This window comes from Crinia signifera, chromosome 2 (assembly GCF_055691185.1).
Source record: "Crinia signifera chromosome 2, ASM5569118v1, whole genome shotgun sequence".
NCBI lineage: Eukaryota > Metazoa > Chordata > Amphibia > Anura > Myobatrachidae > Crinia > Crinia signifera.
The window spans coordinates 38228267-38242428 of record NC_139218.1 but is presented as its reverse complement, the minus strand read 5'-3'; the positions used below and the strand labels follow the sequence as shown (position 1 = coordinate 38242428).

The following is a 14162-nucleotide window of genomic DNA, read 5'->3' as shown; positions in this document are numbered from 1 at the left end:
CTTCCCTTTTACAGACGGCGACAGTGTAATATAGAGCGATACAGCCGTACACTTAGTAACGTGTGTAGTCCGTGGTAGGGTGTAGTATATGACAACTAGCTGATGATGCCCTTGGGGGATCCAAGGGCATGTAGCTCCCTCCCTTATGGCAGGATACGTGGGCGCACACACAAGCCGCAGCACATGCAGGTGTGGTATGAATTACACATACGTGGGGAGGCAGGTGGGTGGTGAGCTGACAGAAGGCATGAGAGAACCTGGATTCAGGTCACCCTCTGTGGTGAATAACGTGTTTTAGAATATATTTACCCAGTGAACAGATACAATCCCTGGATGGAGGCAATAACTCCCTCAGTAATGTCTCTCCTCTGAACTGTGTGATACAGGAGTTTTCCCTCGTAGCTCTCACTCCAGTCTCTCGCTATCACATCTGGTTCTCATAAGATGACCTCACGCTCTCATCACCAGACTCTCACATACTGTACTGCAGGTCAGGTTTAGCTGCACCCTGAGCTCACCACTCCTCACAGCCGACAGAAGCTCTGCCATAGGACTTGGCTTCAGTCATCGAAACTCTATCTCCATGTTCCTCTTCTGCTCAGGATTCCTCACATCTACTCCATCCGGGGAATCACTGGTCTCCCCAGGAGGACAACACATCACCTTAAGGGGGTTATTCTGGTTCATTCGGTCCTCTGTGCATTTGCACATTTCTGTGCAGATGCAGGGTGCGTGCATCCTGATCGCCGGCGGAAAATGGCGGGGGCGCCGGGCAGCCCCATCACCATAAAGGAACTCCCAGCGTTTCATGGGCGTTCCCATGAGAACGCTGGGCATTCTCATGGTAATGAGGCCGTGGTACGGGGGCGGGCAGATGACATCACTGGATTTCAGCTGCCCTCCAATTTCCGTCCCAGCGTGCAAGCATTTGTAAGTGACTTGAAAGTCACGGTAGTTGTTTAGTTTCACGGCGTCACTTCCCAGCAGATCATATGTAAATCGTATGCAAATTGCATGTGATATTTGCATACAATTTGCATATGCTTCTAAAGTGTGGCGAGCGCTGCGACCCACCGGGCCCGAAGCGTGGCGAGCGCAGCAAGCCCTGCGAGGGTCTGCTTAAAACGAGCCCTAAGCATGGGGAGGGGCCGCACAATACACGGCAAGTAATCCATGTCCGCTTGCCACACTTCGGGCTCGTTTTACATGTGCGCTCGCCGCGCTTCGGGCTTGGTGGCTTGCTGCACTCGCCACACTTTATAAAATCAACTCCGCACCGACATGGATAGTGGGGGTATGAACAGGTCGGGAGGACACTTACCGCATGCGCTCGCCACACTTCGGGCTGACGTGGGTAGTGGGGGTGTGCTAAATCGCATCCCGGATCGCATCGTATGCAAATCTCATGCAACTCGTATGTAAATCGGGTGCTATATTTGCATACGATTTGCATACGATGCGATCTGCTGTGAAGTGCCGCCGTGAAACTAAATAAGTACCAAAGTCACTTTTATATACCTGCACCTTCCGGATAGTAGATAGACCGTAAATACATACACAGTTAATAGTTCGACACCAGATAGTCGACAGGATCAAATTGTCAACTTGGTTGTCATGATTTTCATGATTGGGAGGTTTATAGAGAATTAAGGTTATACTGTAGAAGGGGGTGAATGTGTCCACTTTTTCGTGTCCACTATTTGCACTTCAGCCATTTGACCTTGTCGATAGATCGATAGATCATATCCCGACTCTCACTGTTGATAGGGATTTCATTTACATGTGTTTATACATACAGTATATTAGTGTCACTCGATGCGTGTATTCATATCACTTGTGTATTGTGGTAATATTTTTTCAATTAAATAAGTCTAAGCAGTTATTTAGCAATGGAAAAATCTGCTCATTGTCCTCCTTCAACAATATGTTAACACCAACCTATTACGTATTATAAATCATTACACCCGCAGCCAGTAAATAACGTTATACAGTACTTGACTGAATCTGTAAACTCCGTTCAATTTCCTTTTTCCATCATTTATCATGAGCTGATTTTTTTTTGTCAGTTATTTTATTGAAAACACACCTTGCCTATCACCAGCAAGAATCTTAATTAAGAAAGGAATCCTTTGTGGTTTGTTCGTTGTTGTACTAAAATGGTATTTATGTTCAGTACTACAATGCATTTTAGTCATCTCCTGTATGGAACTCATTTATTTGTTCATTGACTCATAACATTTTATATATACCTGAGTCTGAAAAAGTCCTGAGGGAGTAAAAAGGTCAATAGAAAGTCATAACGGGTGACATTTTCAAAACTGTTCTGTGTTACGTTTACCTCCAACTGTTGGCTCTAAAATGAAATTTGAATTTGCCTTTATTTTTCTCCAATTTTGCCTCAATCTCACAAATAGATATCTGTCATTATCCCCTTACTATTCATAAAGGTGAAATTCACCATCGTTCACAATTTGTCCAGGCAGGAAATCCTTGCTTGCGTCTTGCTTCATGCTTATAGAGGCGCAAATTTAGCTAGGTTTCCTTTATGTAAATACTTGATAGGCCCTGGGCAGCCAACTATCACAGAACCTCATCATATACTAATCTTCAGGGGTCCCAAGGGTGAGGGTGGGAACAAAGTACCTATGCCCAGACCTGCATTGGGTGCCCAGTAGCAGTGGATTGTAATAGGGATTATGGAGTGACTGCCTATGGTCAAGGCAAGTCCATGGCACTGGCCCATCTGCCATCCACCCTGCCAAAACCAGAGGAGCTACCGTATAATGTCTCTTTGCTGCATACACATTCTTAGGGTAGGAGAACAAAAAGCTCCACTAGGGTTGGATTCCTCGGTGACCCCATGAACTAGGGAAACAGATTTCCCTAGTTCATTTTATACCAACAGTAGCTTCTGTTGATAGTTTTTTTGGTAAGGACTTGAACCAAATGTATCTGATTTAAATCTGATTTACATGAGGAAACCTATTTTCCTAAGTACTGAACATTTATGAATTTTGCTGCCCAGGTCATTATGGGAAAAAGGTTTCTGTAATTCATAGCAACCAATCAACTTCTAAATTCTAAATGCCTTTTATGTCTACTTAGGAAGACATTTTATTGGTTGCTATTGAACATGTTTATTGCTCATTTTGGTGTTACCGTAACCGTTTTGATAAGCATCCTCCAACCAAAGCCCTTGGTACGATTACACAATAGTAGTACATTCCTGAGTTGTGAACCTCAAAAGGGTCAATGCTAAAATGGATCTTTGAGCATATCCTGGGCCAGTGTTTAAAAAGGTTCCAGTCAGGGATTATTTTGTGCTGAATTTCCATGTATCAAGAGGAATACGTAAGTGGAGAAGTCTTCACACACTTATGGGGAAATGTATCAAGTCTTAAAGAGAGTGGAAGTGAAGTTTATCACTAAGTAACCAATCAGCTTCTGTCATTTTTCTAGTACAGTGTTTAAAATAACAGTTTCTGATTGGTTGCTTTGGGAAAATACCCCGCAAGCTCTCTCCCAAGGCTTGATACATTTCCCCTACAAACTGTTTTATTTTTCCTTCAGTATATATACAGTATATAATTTTAGTTTCTGAGCTGTGTAACTTATATTGCTATTTGCAGTATAGATATTTTCCTTTGGAGGATTAAACAGCATGACAGGAAAAAAGAACAACAATAAAGAATTGGCTAGCATTTAATGTAAGGGTAAATGAAGCCTACTTTGAAACAGAATATATTTCCTGAACTGCACTTATCTCAGTACTGAGCAAATTTTCTGTGAGAAACTCACAGAGCGAGAACAACGGCTGATACTGAACACCTGCTCTTTACACTCACATATACCATCATGAATGCCGCTCTGTGTAAACAATTCAAGTTATTACAAGTGCCTGAAATATTTGCTACATGGATTCAACTATCAGGAAAGGAATGGAAGTCTTTGAAAGCACCAATTAAAATAATAACTCACAGATGGTTATAATATGTCAGCCGCGCTTTAAATGACTCTACTGGGTCGAGCCTCTGTAATACTAAACTTTATCTGTTCTATACAGACAGTGGTGGCGGCCATTTTGTGCACATTCAGGAACTGTTGACAGAAACAAGGGGCTCTTTTTAAGATGAGTGCATACTTGTCTCTTTATTAAACCTGCCCATTTAGAGATCCCATGGAGGAAGTCCAAGGGACAGGTGCAACATCAAGGGCCTGCTCATTTTAGAAGAAAATGACGTGGGATGTAGGATGGTGGACATCTCTATCAGGAGTATGAGGTGACTTCCTGAAGTTGAGGCATCTCCCAGACATTTGAGCAGAGTAGGCAAATATGATGCACGGCTTGGTGGGCAATTGCCCTGGTACCACCATAAACCTTTTGTTGTGTGGTGTTCGTCCAGGCGAAACGTATTTTTCAGCCATACTGTCCCAAAATAAAATTAGCATAATTTTGTTAGAAAAAAAGAAAGTACTTTTTTGTAAACTTATGATTTACGTCCGACAGTGTGATCAGCGAGGCAGCTAGCCACTGTCAAGTGGTCATGATGATAGGCCTATTTTTTATGTGGAGGCCTGGTGCTTTAGCTCCTTCCGGCTCATTGTGAATCGGCCCCTGCACTGTTACTGTGCCGTGATACTTGTATTTGGCTTGCATGGTACCTAGGACAAAACCCTGCAGCCAGTAAAGACACCAGGCACCAGCAGGATACGGTCACTAGGTCAACAAGCATTAGGTCGACACCACTAGGTCGACATGCATGAATGCCGACATGGGCTAGGTCGACAGGGTCATTAGGTCGAAATGCATTAGTTGACATGGGGAAGGTCGACATGGGGTTTTTCACAGTCGACATGTGCTGACAGGTGTTATTTCATGCCCTACCAGCCACTAGGGCGTGGCGGTAGAATAAAATAGTGTTCCCGAAACATGGCGAGTGCAGCAAGCCATGCAAGGGGATGCGATGCTACGTTTCAGTGTCCATGTCGACTGTGTCGACGTTGGGGACAAAAAAAACACGAAAAACCCCATGTCGACTTTTTGACTGTCGACCTTCCCCATGTCAACCTAATGCATGTCGAACTAATGACCCTGTCAACCAGATCCATGTCGACTTTCAGTGAGGTCGACATTCCTGCATGTCAGCCTTCAGTCATGTCGACCTTCATGCATGTCGACCTAATGCTTGTCGACCCAGTTGCTGTCTATCCAATGATCCATATCCGCACCAGGATACTCTTGGGCGCTCAACTTCTTACTATTCCTGGCAAGCCCACCCCCATCATGGCATCATGCATGTAGGTTGTCACTTGCTCAGGGCACATTATCTCCCTGCTAAGGCCCTGCCAATAAGGAATATGAGTGAAAAGGGATGTAACCCCATAGATGCTATGATTTTGATGAACACTGGTTGCAAATACTTTCATTATGGGCCTTATTCTAGTTCACTCTTTCTGACAAAATACTTCTTAGATGGACAAAACCATGTGCACTGCAGGGGGGCAGATGTAAAATGAGCAGAGAGAGTGAAGCTCAGTACACACGGGGGCGATAGGGGCTATAATCGCTGGGAATATGGTCGCAGGCGACCATATTGTCAGTGATTGGAGTGCGCACCAGCGATAAATCGCCGGGTGCGCGCTCCCGGTTTCTGCCCCATTGTAATCGCTGGTCGCAGGAGCTTGCTCCTGCGACCAGCTAATTACCTCTGCGGCTCCCCCAGCAGAGGTTCCTTTTCATCAGCGACCATCTCTGCTCGCTGATGCAAAGGAGACACTGGGCAATATATTGCTCAGGAATATATTGCTAGCAATATATTTTTGAGCAATATATCTCCCCCCGTGTGTACGGGGCTTTAGATTTGTGAGTTATTTTGTTTCTGTGCAGGGTAAATACTGGCTGCTTTATTTTTACACTGCAATATAGATCTCACTTTGAAGTAAAACCCCACCCTAATCTAATTCTCTCTGCACAATTAACATCTGCCCCACCTGCAGTGCACATGGTTTTGTCCATCTAAGAAGGATTTTGTCAGAAAGAGTGAACTAGAATTAAGGCCCTATGTTACAGAAAAACAATGAACTATGTCTATCAACATTTGACTGGGAAATGTTCACATAATGGCCAGGACTGGTGGAACATGTGGAACATATACTATTTGTGCCCCTTGGGACCCAGCTGCTCAGCTTACACACACACCAGCTATTAGCCACATATGAAAAATTGGACAAAGTTCTTGAACCAACCGCTCTTGTCTGAGTCATTTTACCCTAATAGCAGTGCCAATCCAGCTAGGATACAAAACGTTTCCAGAAAATGATCCCGCTGTATTATATTTGACATTACCCAAGTGTGTTTGGAAACTGTACTGGTTTCTGTGTTGCTAATAATAGAGTTAATTACATATTGCATGTTGCAGTATTTATTTCCTAATGCACTAATGTATTTTAGTCTAAACAATCCTTAAATTTTTCATTTGCAGTTTAAATGAATACACATTACAGCACTTGACATAACTCTGCACTTTAAATTTGATTTGCTGTTTTAATTATTGAACTCTATATAGAGAGCATTTGAAAAAAAAAAAATCCCTGGTGTTTAATTAAGATGCGTCTTTGAAATTGTTTGTGTCAAAACTCGGTTAAGTCAATAAGTTGCTTATTCCCCAGGTGATCAAAATGAAGTCTGCTAGTCAGGAATCTAATTGGCCACTTTCTACATGTTTGTCAATGGTACTTTTAATATGCATTATTGTAAATCTCTTCTTGTATCCCAAACTAGGAGGCTCCTGACGGCCTCTGCTTTTGACGCTGGAAATGCTCATTTTTACTCACTTTCTGAAATCTAATCCTTTAGATCAATGATAAGGCCCCCATACACTAGTACGATTTAGCCCTTTTTTTTTTACACAATTTTGACCCATCGGGATGATAAATTGTGTGAAAAGTGTAATATGGAATGACATTTGCTTCTGATCTGATCCGAAGATTGGGGGGGGGGGAGACGTACTTAGCCTTACAGCAGTGATTTTCAACCTTTTTTACCTTGCGGCACACTAAATAAGATTTTAAAAATGCCAGGGCACACCATGAGCCCCCACAGGAAAAAAAACAAACCTATTGGCCCCCATATGAGAAAAACAATCACACTGGTCCCCACAGGTAACAAAAATAAAATACATTGGCCCTTTAGATGAAAAGAAGAGCTCAGTAAATAGCAATTGTGTTGCACGCACCCTACTGGCTGCCTACAGCAATGTGCATCTATCAGAACCATTCAATTGTTGCTACAATCAGACACCCATTAGCATCTAATGTCCTCTGGAGGCTGCAAGAAAGATGTGTGTGTCCCGGTAATGGGTATTCGATCGGAGCAACAATTGAATAGCTCCTATACACTGTATGGCCGCTACTATCGATGGCAAGTGGTGGTCATGCAGCACAATTGAATTCCCCCCAATGTTTTTTTTTTTTTCATGAATGGAGAAAATCTGCTTGTTGTTACGCAATGCTTTTGTTATCTGTTTATGACATCGGATCAGCAAGAGGTAGAGAATTAGCATATATAATGCTCCTATGCCTAATTGGCATATTCTAAACAGGTCCAATGAAATGTGTTCATAATTGATATTGCATTCATTAGGAGCTTAAGAGATCTGGGAATAATAATCAATACACCAAGAAGTACACTGGGGGCTGGAGCTTTCCTTTTATCTAATGCTTTCTATAAAATGATAGCTTATGGCTTATTGGTTACTATGGGCTAACATTTGCCTGTTCTCTTCAGCAATTTTGATAACTTTCCTCCACTGCATTATTCGTAATACTAATTATTGAGTCTTTTGTCTATTTCTCTGGATCCAGAGTTAGAAGTCAGTACTGTCTCCATTACATTTTAATTATTGTTACATCCAAACCCCATTCCAAGACATTATCAGTGTAGACGTTCCCGTTACAGTTTCTATTTCCCAATATTAACCCTAATGCATTCACAGTGCTCCATTGCCAGATTTGTAAAAAAAAAACACAAAGCGTTTTGTTTCTAAGGATTTTTATTGGTTGTTTGAATGTTTGATGGTATGCTCATTAAAAAAAAAAAAAAATAGGTATTATGTGTTTCAGGATTAGGTTTATCCATTTGAAAAAGTGATGAGCGTACGATTCGAGGCTTCGGTATTCTCTTGTGTGAAACCTTACACTGCTTCCCTACTATAACACTTAATCTTATTCCACTCATCCATTTTGTCATTCATCTTATTTAGTGCTTTTGAATGGAATTATTGCGCTGTCTTTAATGAGACTTCCATGGATTGTACTTTCCCTACATATTGAAAATGTTATTTTTGAATTTATTTTTATTTCGTTTTATTTCAATTCTTAAATTGAAAGTCTTGCTTTTCATTACGTTACTATGAATGTTTAGTATGGTTGTGCTTTAGGACTTTAATGTTACGAAACGACCGATTTAGATGTTGTGTTATTATGTATTATAATGCAGAATTTGTGTGTGTGTGTGTGTGTGTGTGTGTGTGTTTATTGGAAAACTTTAAAGCATAGTATATTTATTATAGCAGATAATAGATTCATCAGTTTGGTCAATGTTTAATAACACACAATGGAAGGAACCGCAAATCAAAAGTAACTCACTAGGCGAACTGCACCGAGGGGGGGGGGGGGGGGGGGTGGCATCTGCAAGTCTACACACACTTGCTGATGGACAGGTAAGGGAACAACGGTGGAGGGGAGCGGGGGCCTTGCTGTAGCATACAGGACGAGGTGGGTCTTTAATGATGCGCGGGAGCGCGTATAACTGACAATATGCAATATATGTTCTTTACTTGCTTCAGCATGACAGTGTCAGGGGTCTATGTACTAAGCCATGGAGAGTCAGAGATAAAGTACCAGCCAATCAACTCCTAACTGTCATGTTACCTGCCAGGTTTGAAAAATAACAGGAGCTGATTGGTTGGTACTTTCTCTCTATCCACTTTTTTACTATTTTCTCTATGTAAGGCTTAGTAGATAGATGCATAAAAGTCTTAATTTATTAGCACTGTGTAAGCAATGCAAGTATTCTGTAACCCGTCAATCATTCAATACTCTATACTTGCAATGTTACATCTTGTACTAGACACAATTGTCTACTCTGGTAGAATATGGCATAAGTAAAGTTTGGGCAGTATTACCAATATAACCTATATAGTATACTTGCTGACGCCAGAGTGGATGGCCCAGGCGGAAGATGCAGTGAGCGTAGCATTATGAATGGTGATGTTAGCCAGAGGAGCCATTACCGTCCTCTTCTGAAGGCATTGGCAAGGATGGTTTATATCAATGGTTGTTGCACAGATGCCAGTGGACTACACATATTCAATGAATGAAAATTATTATTTTTCAGATACGAGGAGGAAAGCTTATGATCACCTACACGAGAAAAAGTGATGCAGGAAAATATGTCTGTGTTGGAACCAATATGGTTGGAGAGAGAGAAAGCGAGGTTGCGGAACTCACAGTACTGGGTAAGTAAAATAATAAATTAATCAGCACTATTCCTCAATAAATTAAAATATGTGTCATATATATATATATATATATTTTTTTTAAAAGAGTAATTTTATTTAACATAGGCAGTTACATTACAGAAGTCAATGTAGTACAGGTCGAGTATCCCGTATCCGAATATCCGTTATCCGAATTATTCCGAAATACGGACATTCCAGAAAGTGAAAAAAAATGTTTTTTTTGCTAAAAACTCACTGGGGACATTTGTAACAGCACTACTGAGGACATGATATGTAACTGGCACTATATATGTACAAGAAAATGATTGCTTGGTATTCAAATTCAATATCTGAGATAGTACACAAATTTTGTTTCACGTTTTGAAACCTTGTTTTTTGAACAAATAAAATATATTTGTGTGTATTTTATGTGGTAATAAAATATATTTGTGTGTATATTATGTGTTTATACAGCATAAATGCAAGATACTTCAAAATACATCATTGAAATATAAAAATATTCCGAAATACGGAATAATCCGTTATCCAAAATTCTCCTGGTCCCGAGCATTTTGGATACGGGATACTCAACCTGTACAATAAACTTTTTTTTTTTTTTGTTATATTTGTTAAATATATTGGTTGTTTTGTATTTTCCAATAGAACATGTATATATATAGTAGTTTATGTCACTGTGTAGTAAAATGGCAAAAGAAATCTAAAATTCAAATTTGTAACGGCTTTTCTGTTGCCTGGCAACTCGTTGTCGTGACAAAATTATTGACATGTCACTGAAAAATATTTTACCAGGATGCAGAATAAACAGATACTTAATAAATGACGGATGATTATAATAAAAATCCAATTATGCTACACAAACTGGGACATTTATGTTGATTGATTAAACATACAATGTAAACAATGTACAATGTAAAATGCAATTTTTGGCCTAATTTTACTGTTGTATGCAGTCATTATACCATGTCTCCTCTCATACAAACACTGTAATCCCTAGGTATTCAGGACACAGTCCTTTTTGGTTCTCTTCCTACTTATCTAATCACTCTTTCACTGTTCGCTTCTCTGATTCCACCTCCTCTTCCCTACCTCCAGTAGGGGTACCACAAGGCTCAGTCTTAAGTACTTTGCTTTTCTCAATGTATACCTCATCTCTTGGTGAACTAATCATCCCCTTTGGATTTCAGTATCATTTATATGCCAATGATACTCAAATCTACCTATCCTCCCAAGATTTGTCACCATTCAGTCACTCACTGAATGCCTTCTGTCATTTCATCTTGGATGTCATCTCGCCATCTCAAGCTCAACATTTCCAAAACAGAATGACTTATTTCCCTACCAGCCAAGAGCAGCAACCAACCTGATTTCTCCATAACTGTTGACGAGACAACTACATCCACCCTAATCTCGTTGTCAAGGTGTCATCCTTGACTCTGAACTGTCCTTTGTTCGACACATTCAATTAGTCTCTAAATCATGTTACATGCATCTAAAAAAACAAATCCAAAATGCGACCATATCTCACTCAAAACACTGCAAAAGCTCTAATCCGTGCACTCATCCCGCATTGGTTATTGCAATAGTCTCCTTACCGGTCTTCCCTGGAAAAGACTATCACCCTTTCAGTCCATTTTGAATGCAGCTGCAAGGCTAATCTTATCATCTGTTGACCCGCTCTGTCAGTCCCTCCATTGGCTACCCATATTCTACCGCATTCATTATCAAAACTTCTACTCACATATAGAGCTATTAACCATGCTATACCAACATATTTCTCTTCACTTATCTCAAAATATCTCTCACTAAGATCTGTGTCTCTCCTCCACAATCATTACTAGATCTTATTCACAACTGCCGGACTTTCATCGGGCAACATGACTCTATGGAATGACCTTACACGAATATTAAGACTCTCCTCTACCTCCAAACTTTCAAGCGTTCCCTGAAAACTCACAAATTCCTAAACCGCCCACCTAACAATCAAAACCTTTCAATCTAATTAAATCAAATCAGGACTGTTCTTTGTAATCTAGTGGGACTACTATGCTATAGATAGCGCCTATCTTTGTGTATCCTTCCTATTTCCCTATAGATCATAAGCTTGCGAGCAGGGCCCTCCTACCTCTATGTCTGTGATTAGCCAGTTTGTCTTATCACTGTTGATTCCAATTGTTAAGTGCAACGGAACATGCTGCGCTATATAAGAAACTGCAATAGAATTTCCAGTTGCAGAAGAATGAGGGTTCTATATATTTGCCTTGCGTGTCAAAACACTATAGACTAAAAACACTCCAAACAGGCAAATTATGCTTCTAAATGTCAGTAAGACACAATTGCTTGGATGCCAGGATAAAATGTAATGATCTAAGACCTTTTGTATGGTTTCAGTGTCTTCGTGGATCGTTTTCTACCGAAGACCTACTGTATACGAAAACATTTATAGACTTTGAAAATGTAGATAGCTTCGAACCATCACCAGTTGATAAACAGTACAAAGCTTTTTGGGAAAAATCTAACTTTAATCTAATTAGTTTACACTGCATTATTGCCGCACAAAAAAACTCCCCGAGGATGAAATGCTTTTTGTTGAAACAGGTGCTGCTTGTTATTTTTGGCTGTAATAAATGAGAAAGGAAATTTTTTGTGATTGCCTGTCATCATAATTCTATTTCACGGAGCACAGTATTAAAGAGTACTAATCCCGAACAGAAAGTAATCATCATTGTTCGCATTCCCCTCATGGTGACAGCAAAAGTAGATAACTTGGGTTGCAATTATATATTTAAAAATAACAGTGTGAAAGTGCAAGTAGTTACTTTCCGATTAGTTGTAGCCTCTAAAAAATGGATAGTGTTGCCGTGTTTCTTCCCCTAGAGGTAGTAGATGGTATTGCTATGTGTCTGCTGGCTCCAAGTTGGCTGCCTTCACAGACCTATATGCAGAATGACCTTGGGAATAAGGTCACTGTGGGATAGTTTCTCTTGTCATTAAAAGTTGACATATTATGATTGCATAAAACGTAACACTTATTACTGTATGTCCCAGTTTCACATCTTTCATTTTGGCACGGGAAAATGAACACGTCTTACATACACAGCCGGTTTGTTAGAGCAAATGGACTGACACAGAGGCAGAACTCTGGGAGGCAATGGAGTCATCTGCCGCCGGGCTCCTGCTTTCAAGGGGGCACCTCTCCACCACTGCCAGTTTAAATCCATTAAGCCATCAAAGTCACTTCTGTGGCTGAGTTCTGAAATATATATCTGTTCTCTCTCTCTCTGTATATGTATATACAGTATATAATATATATTCCATAACAGACTATATATATTTTGAATAACGTTGTGTGTGTGTGTTTGTGTGTGTGGGCGTGGCACCAATTTTCATCTTGCCTCGGGGCAACTGGGACAAACTTACGCCACTGGATTGACATTTTGGGTTGATTCAAGCACTTTGCCATGCCTAGAGTCCAACAGGTTCTTGATTCAATGTTTGTGAGAAAGAGGAGGATAATATTCTAACATTTTGTCATCTCATCATTGTAGTTCTTGATACAGTAGTTACCTGTTAATGGATTAACATGAATATGGAGAGGAGTCAATAGCTGAATAGCTGACCGCTTGAGTCAGACAGATGTAGGCCCACTTAAGCCAGGCACATGGGATTAATTCAAAAAGATCCAGTCACTCTGGGCTTGTTTCGTAGCAGCACATAAAGTCGTCACATCTATGATTTTCCAAGCTGTACATATGTCCAAGACCATTTCCACTGTGAAATTGGCGATCATTGGACACTCACACTTGGCATGTTTACTATGGACAGGTAGTCATCATTACAGCCTATTCAGAGCCAAGGATCCAGCAATGTCAGATGGATCTTTTGCACCCAGGATAGGGATGGTTGAAATCTGTGCAGATAGGTGGGATCACTGCTCTTACATGTGCAGAGGTGCCAATAGGCAGCGAGCGAGGGTATGCAGGCCTGAGCTGCTTGAGACAAAAGTCTTCCTTTGGTTCAGGCACAGAGCTGCTTTATGGCAATGTGTATTGTATTTTGTGTATTTCCAATTTTCCAGATGGATCGTGGACATGCCTCTAGAATTTGGCCACGCCCACTTTAATACTGCTGGTGCCTCTATGGCCCTGCACATGCAGTTATTTATTTATTTACAGTTTCTTATATAGCGCAGCTATATTCCATTGCGCTTTACAATTGTAGCCAGTAATAGAACAACAGACAGACTTGGAGGTAAGAGGTTCCTCGCAGCAAGCTTACAATCTATAGGTATAAGAGTGGTGCAGTATCATAGATGATTTTGATTATGAATACAGGCAAAGATCCCCAGCTATTTGAATTCAGCGGCTCTGCGTGTAGCTCTGAATGAGTCCTTTGGTGTCTGAATTCATCTGCATCCTATGGGGTCCAAATTAAATTGGAAACTGTCCACACAGAATCATCTGTGGCCATCGAGCACCCACATCTTTAGCCAGTCCTATCCCATATTTTATAAACCCCAAACTGGCTGGCGGAATCCTGATAAATTTAAGCAGTTTTCAATTTTTGTCACATGAATCAAACCCAAACTACTGGGGTGAATTCAATATGGGTTTCCGACTGACAGAATTCAATGTTCCGGCTATC

At 40.7% G+C, this 14162-nt stretch overlaps 1 protein-coding gene across 5 annotated transcripts in view; it reads left to right on the top strand.

Moving 5' to 3' along the window:
* Positions 1-14162, top strand: part of ROBO1 (roundabout guidance receptor 1) — a 940924-nt gene that overhangs the window by 838380 nt on the left and 88382 nt on the right. For all 5 annotated transcript variants that reach the window (XM_083171919.1, XM_083171920.1, XM_083171918.1 and 2 more), the window contains one exon: positions 9398-9518. In XM_083171919.1, the coding sequence (XP_083028045.1) occupies positions 9398-9518 (121 nt within the window). The remainder of the gene's footprint in view (positions 1-9397; positions 9519-14162) is intronic.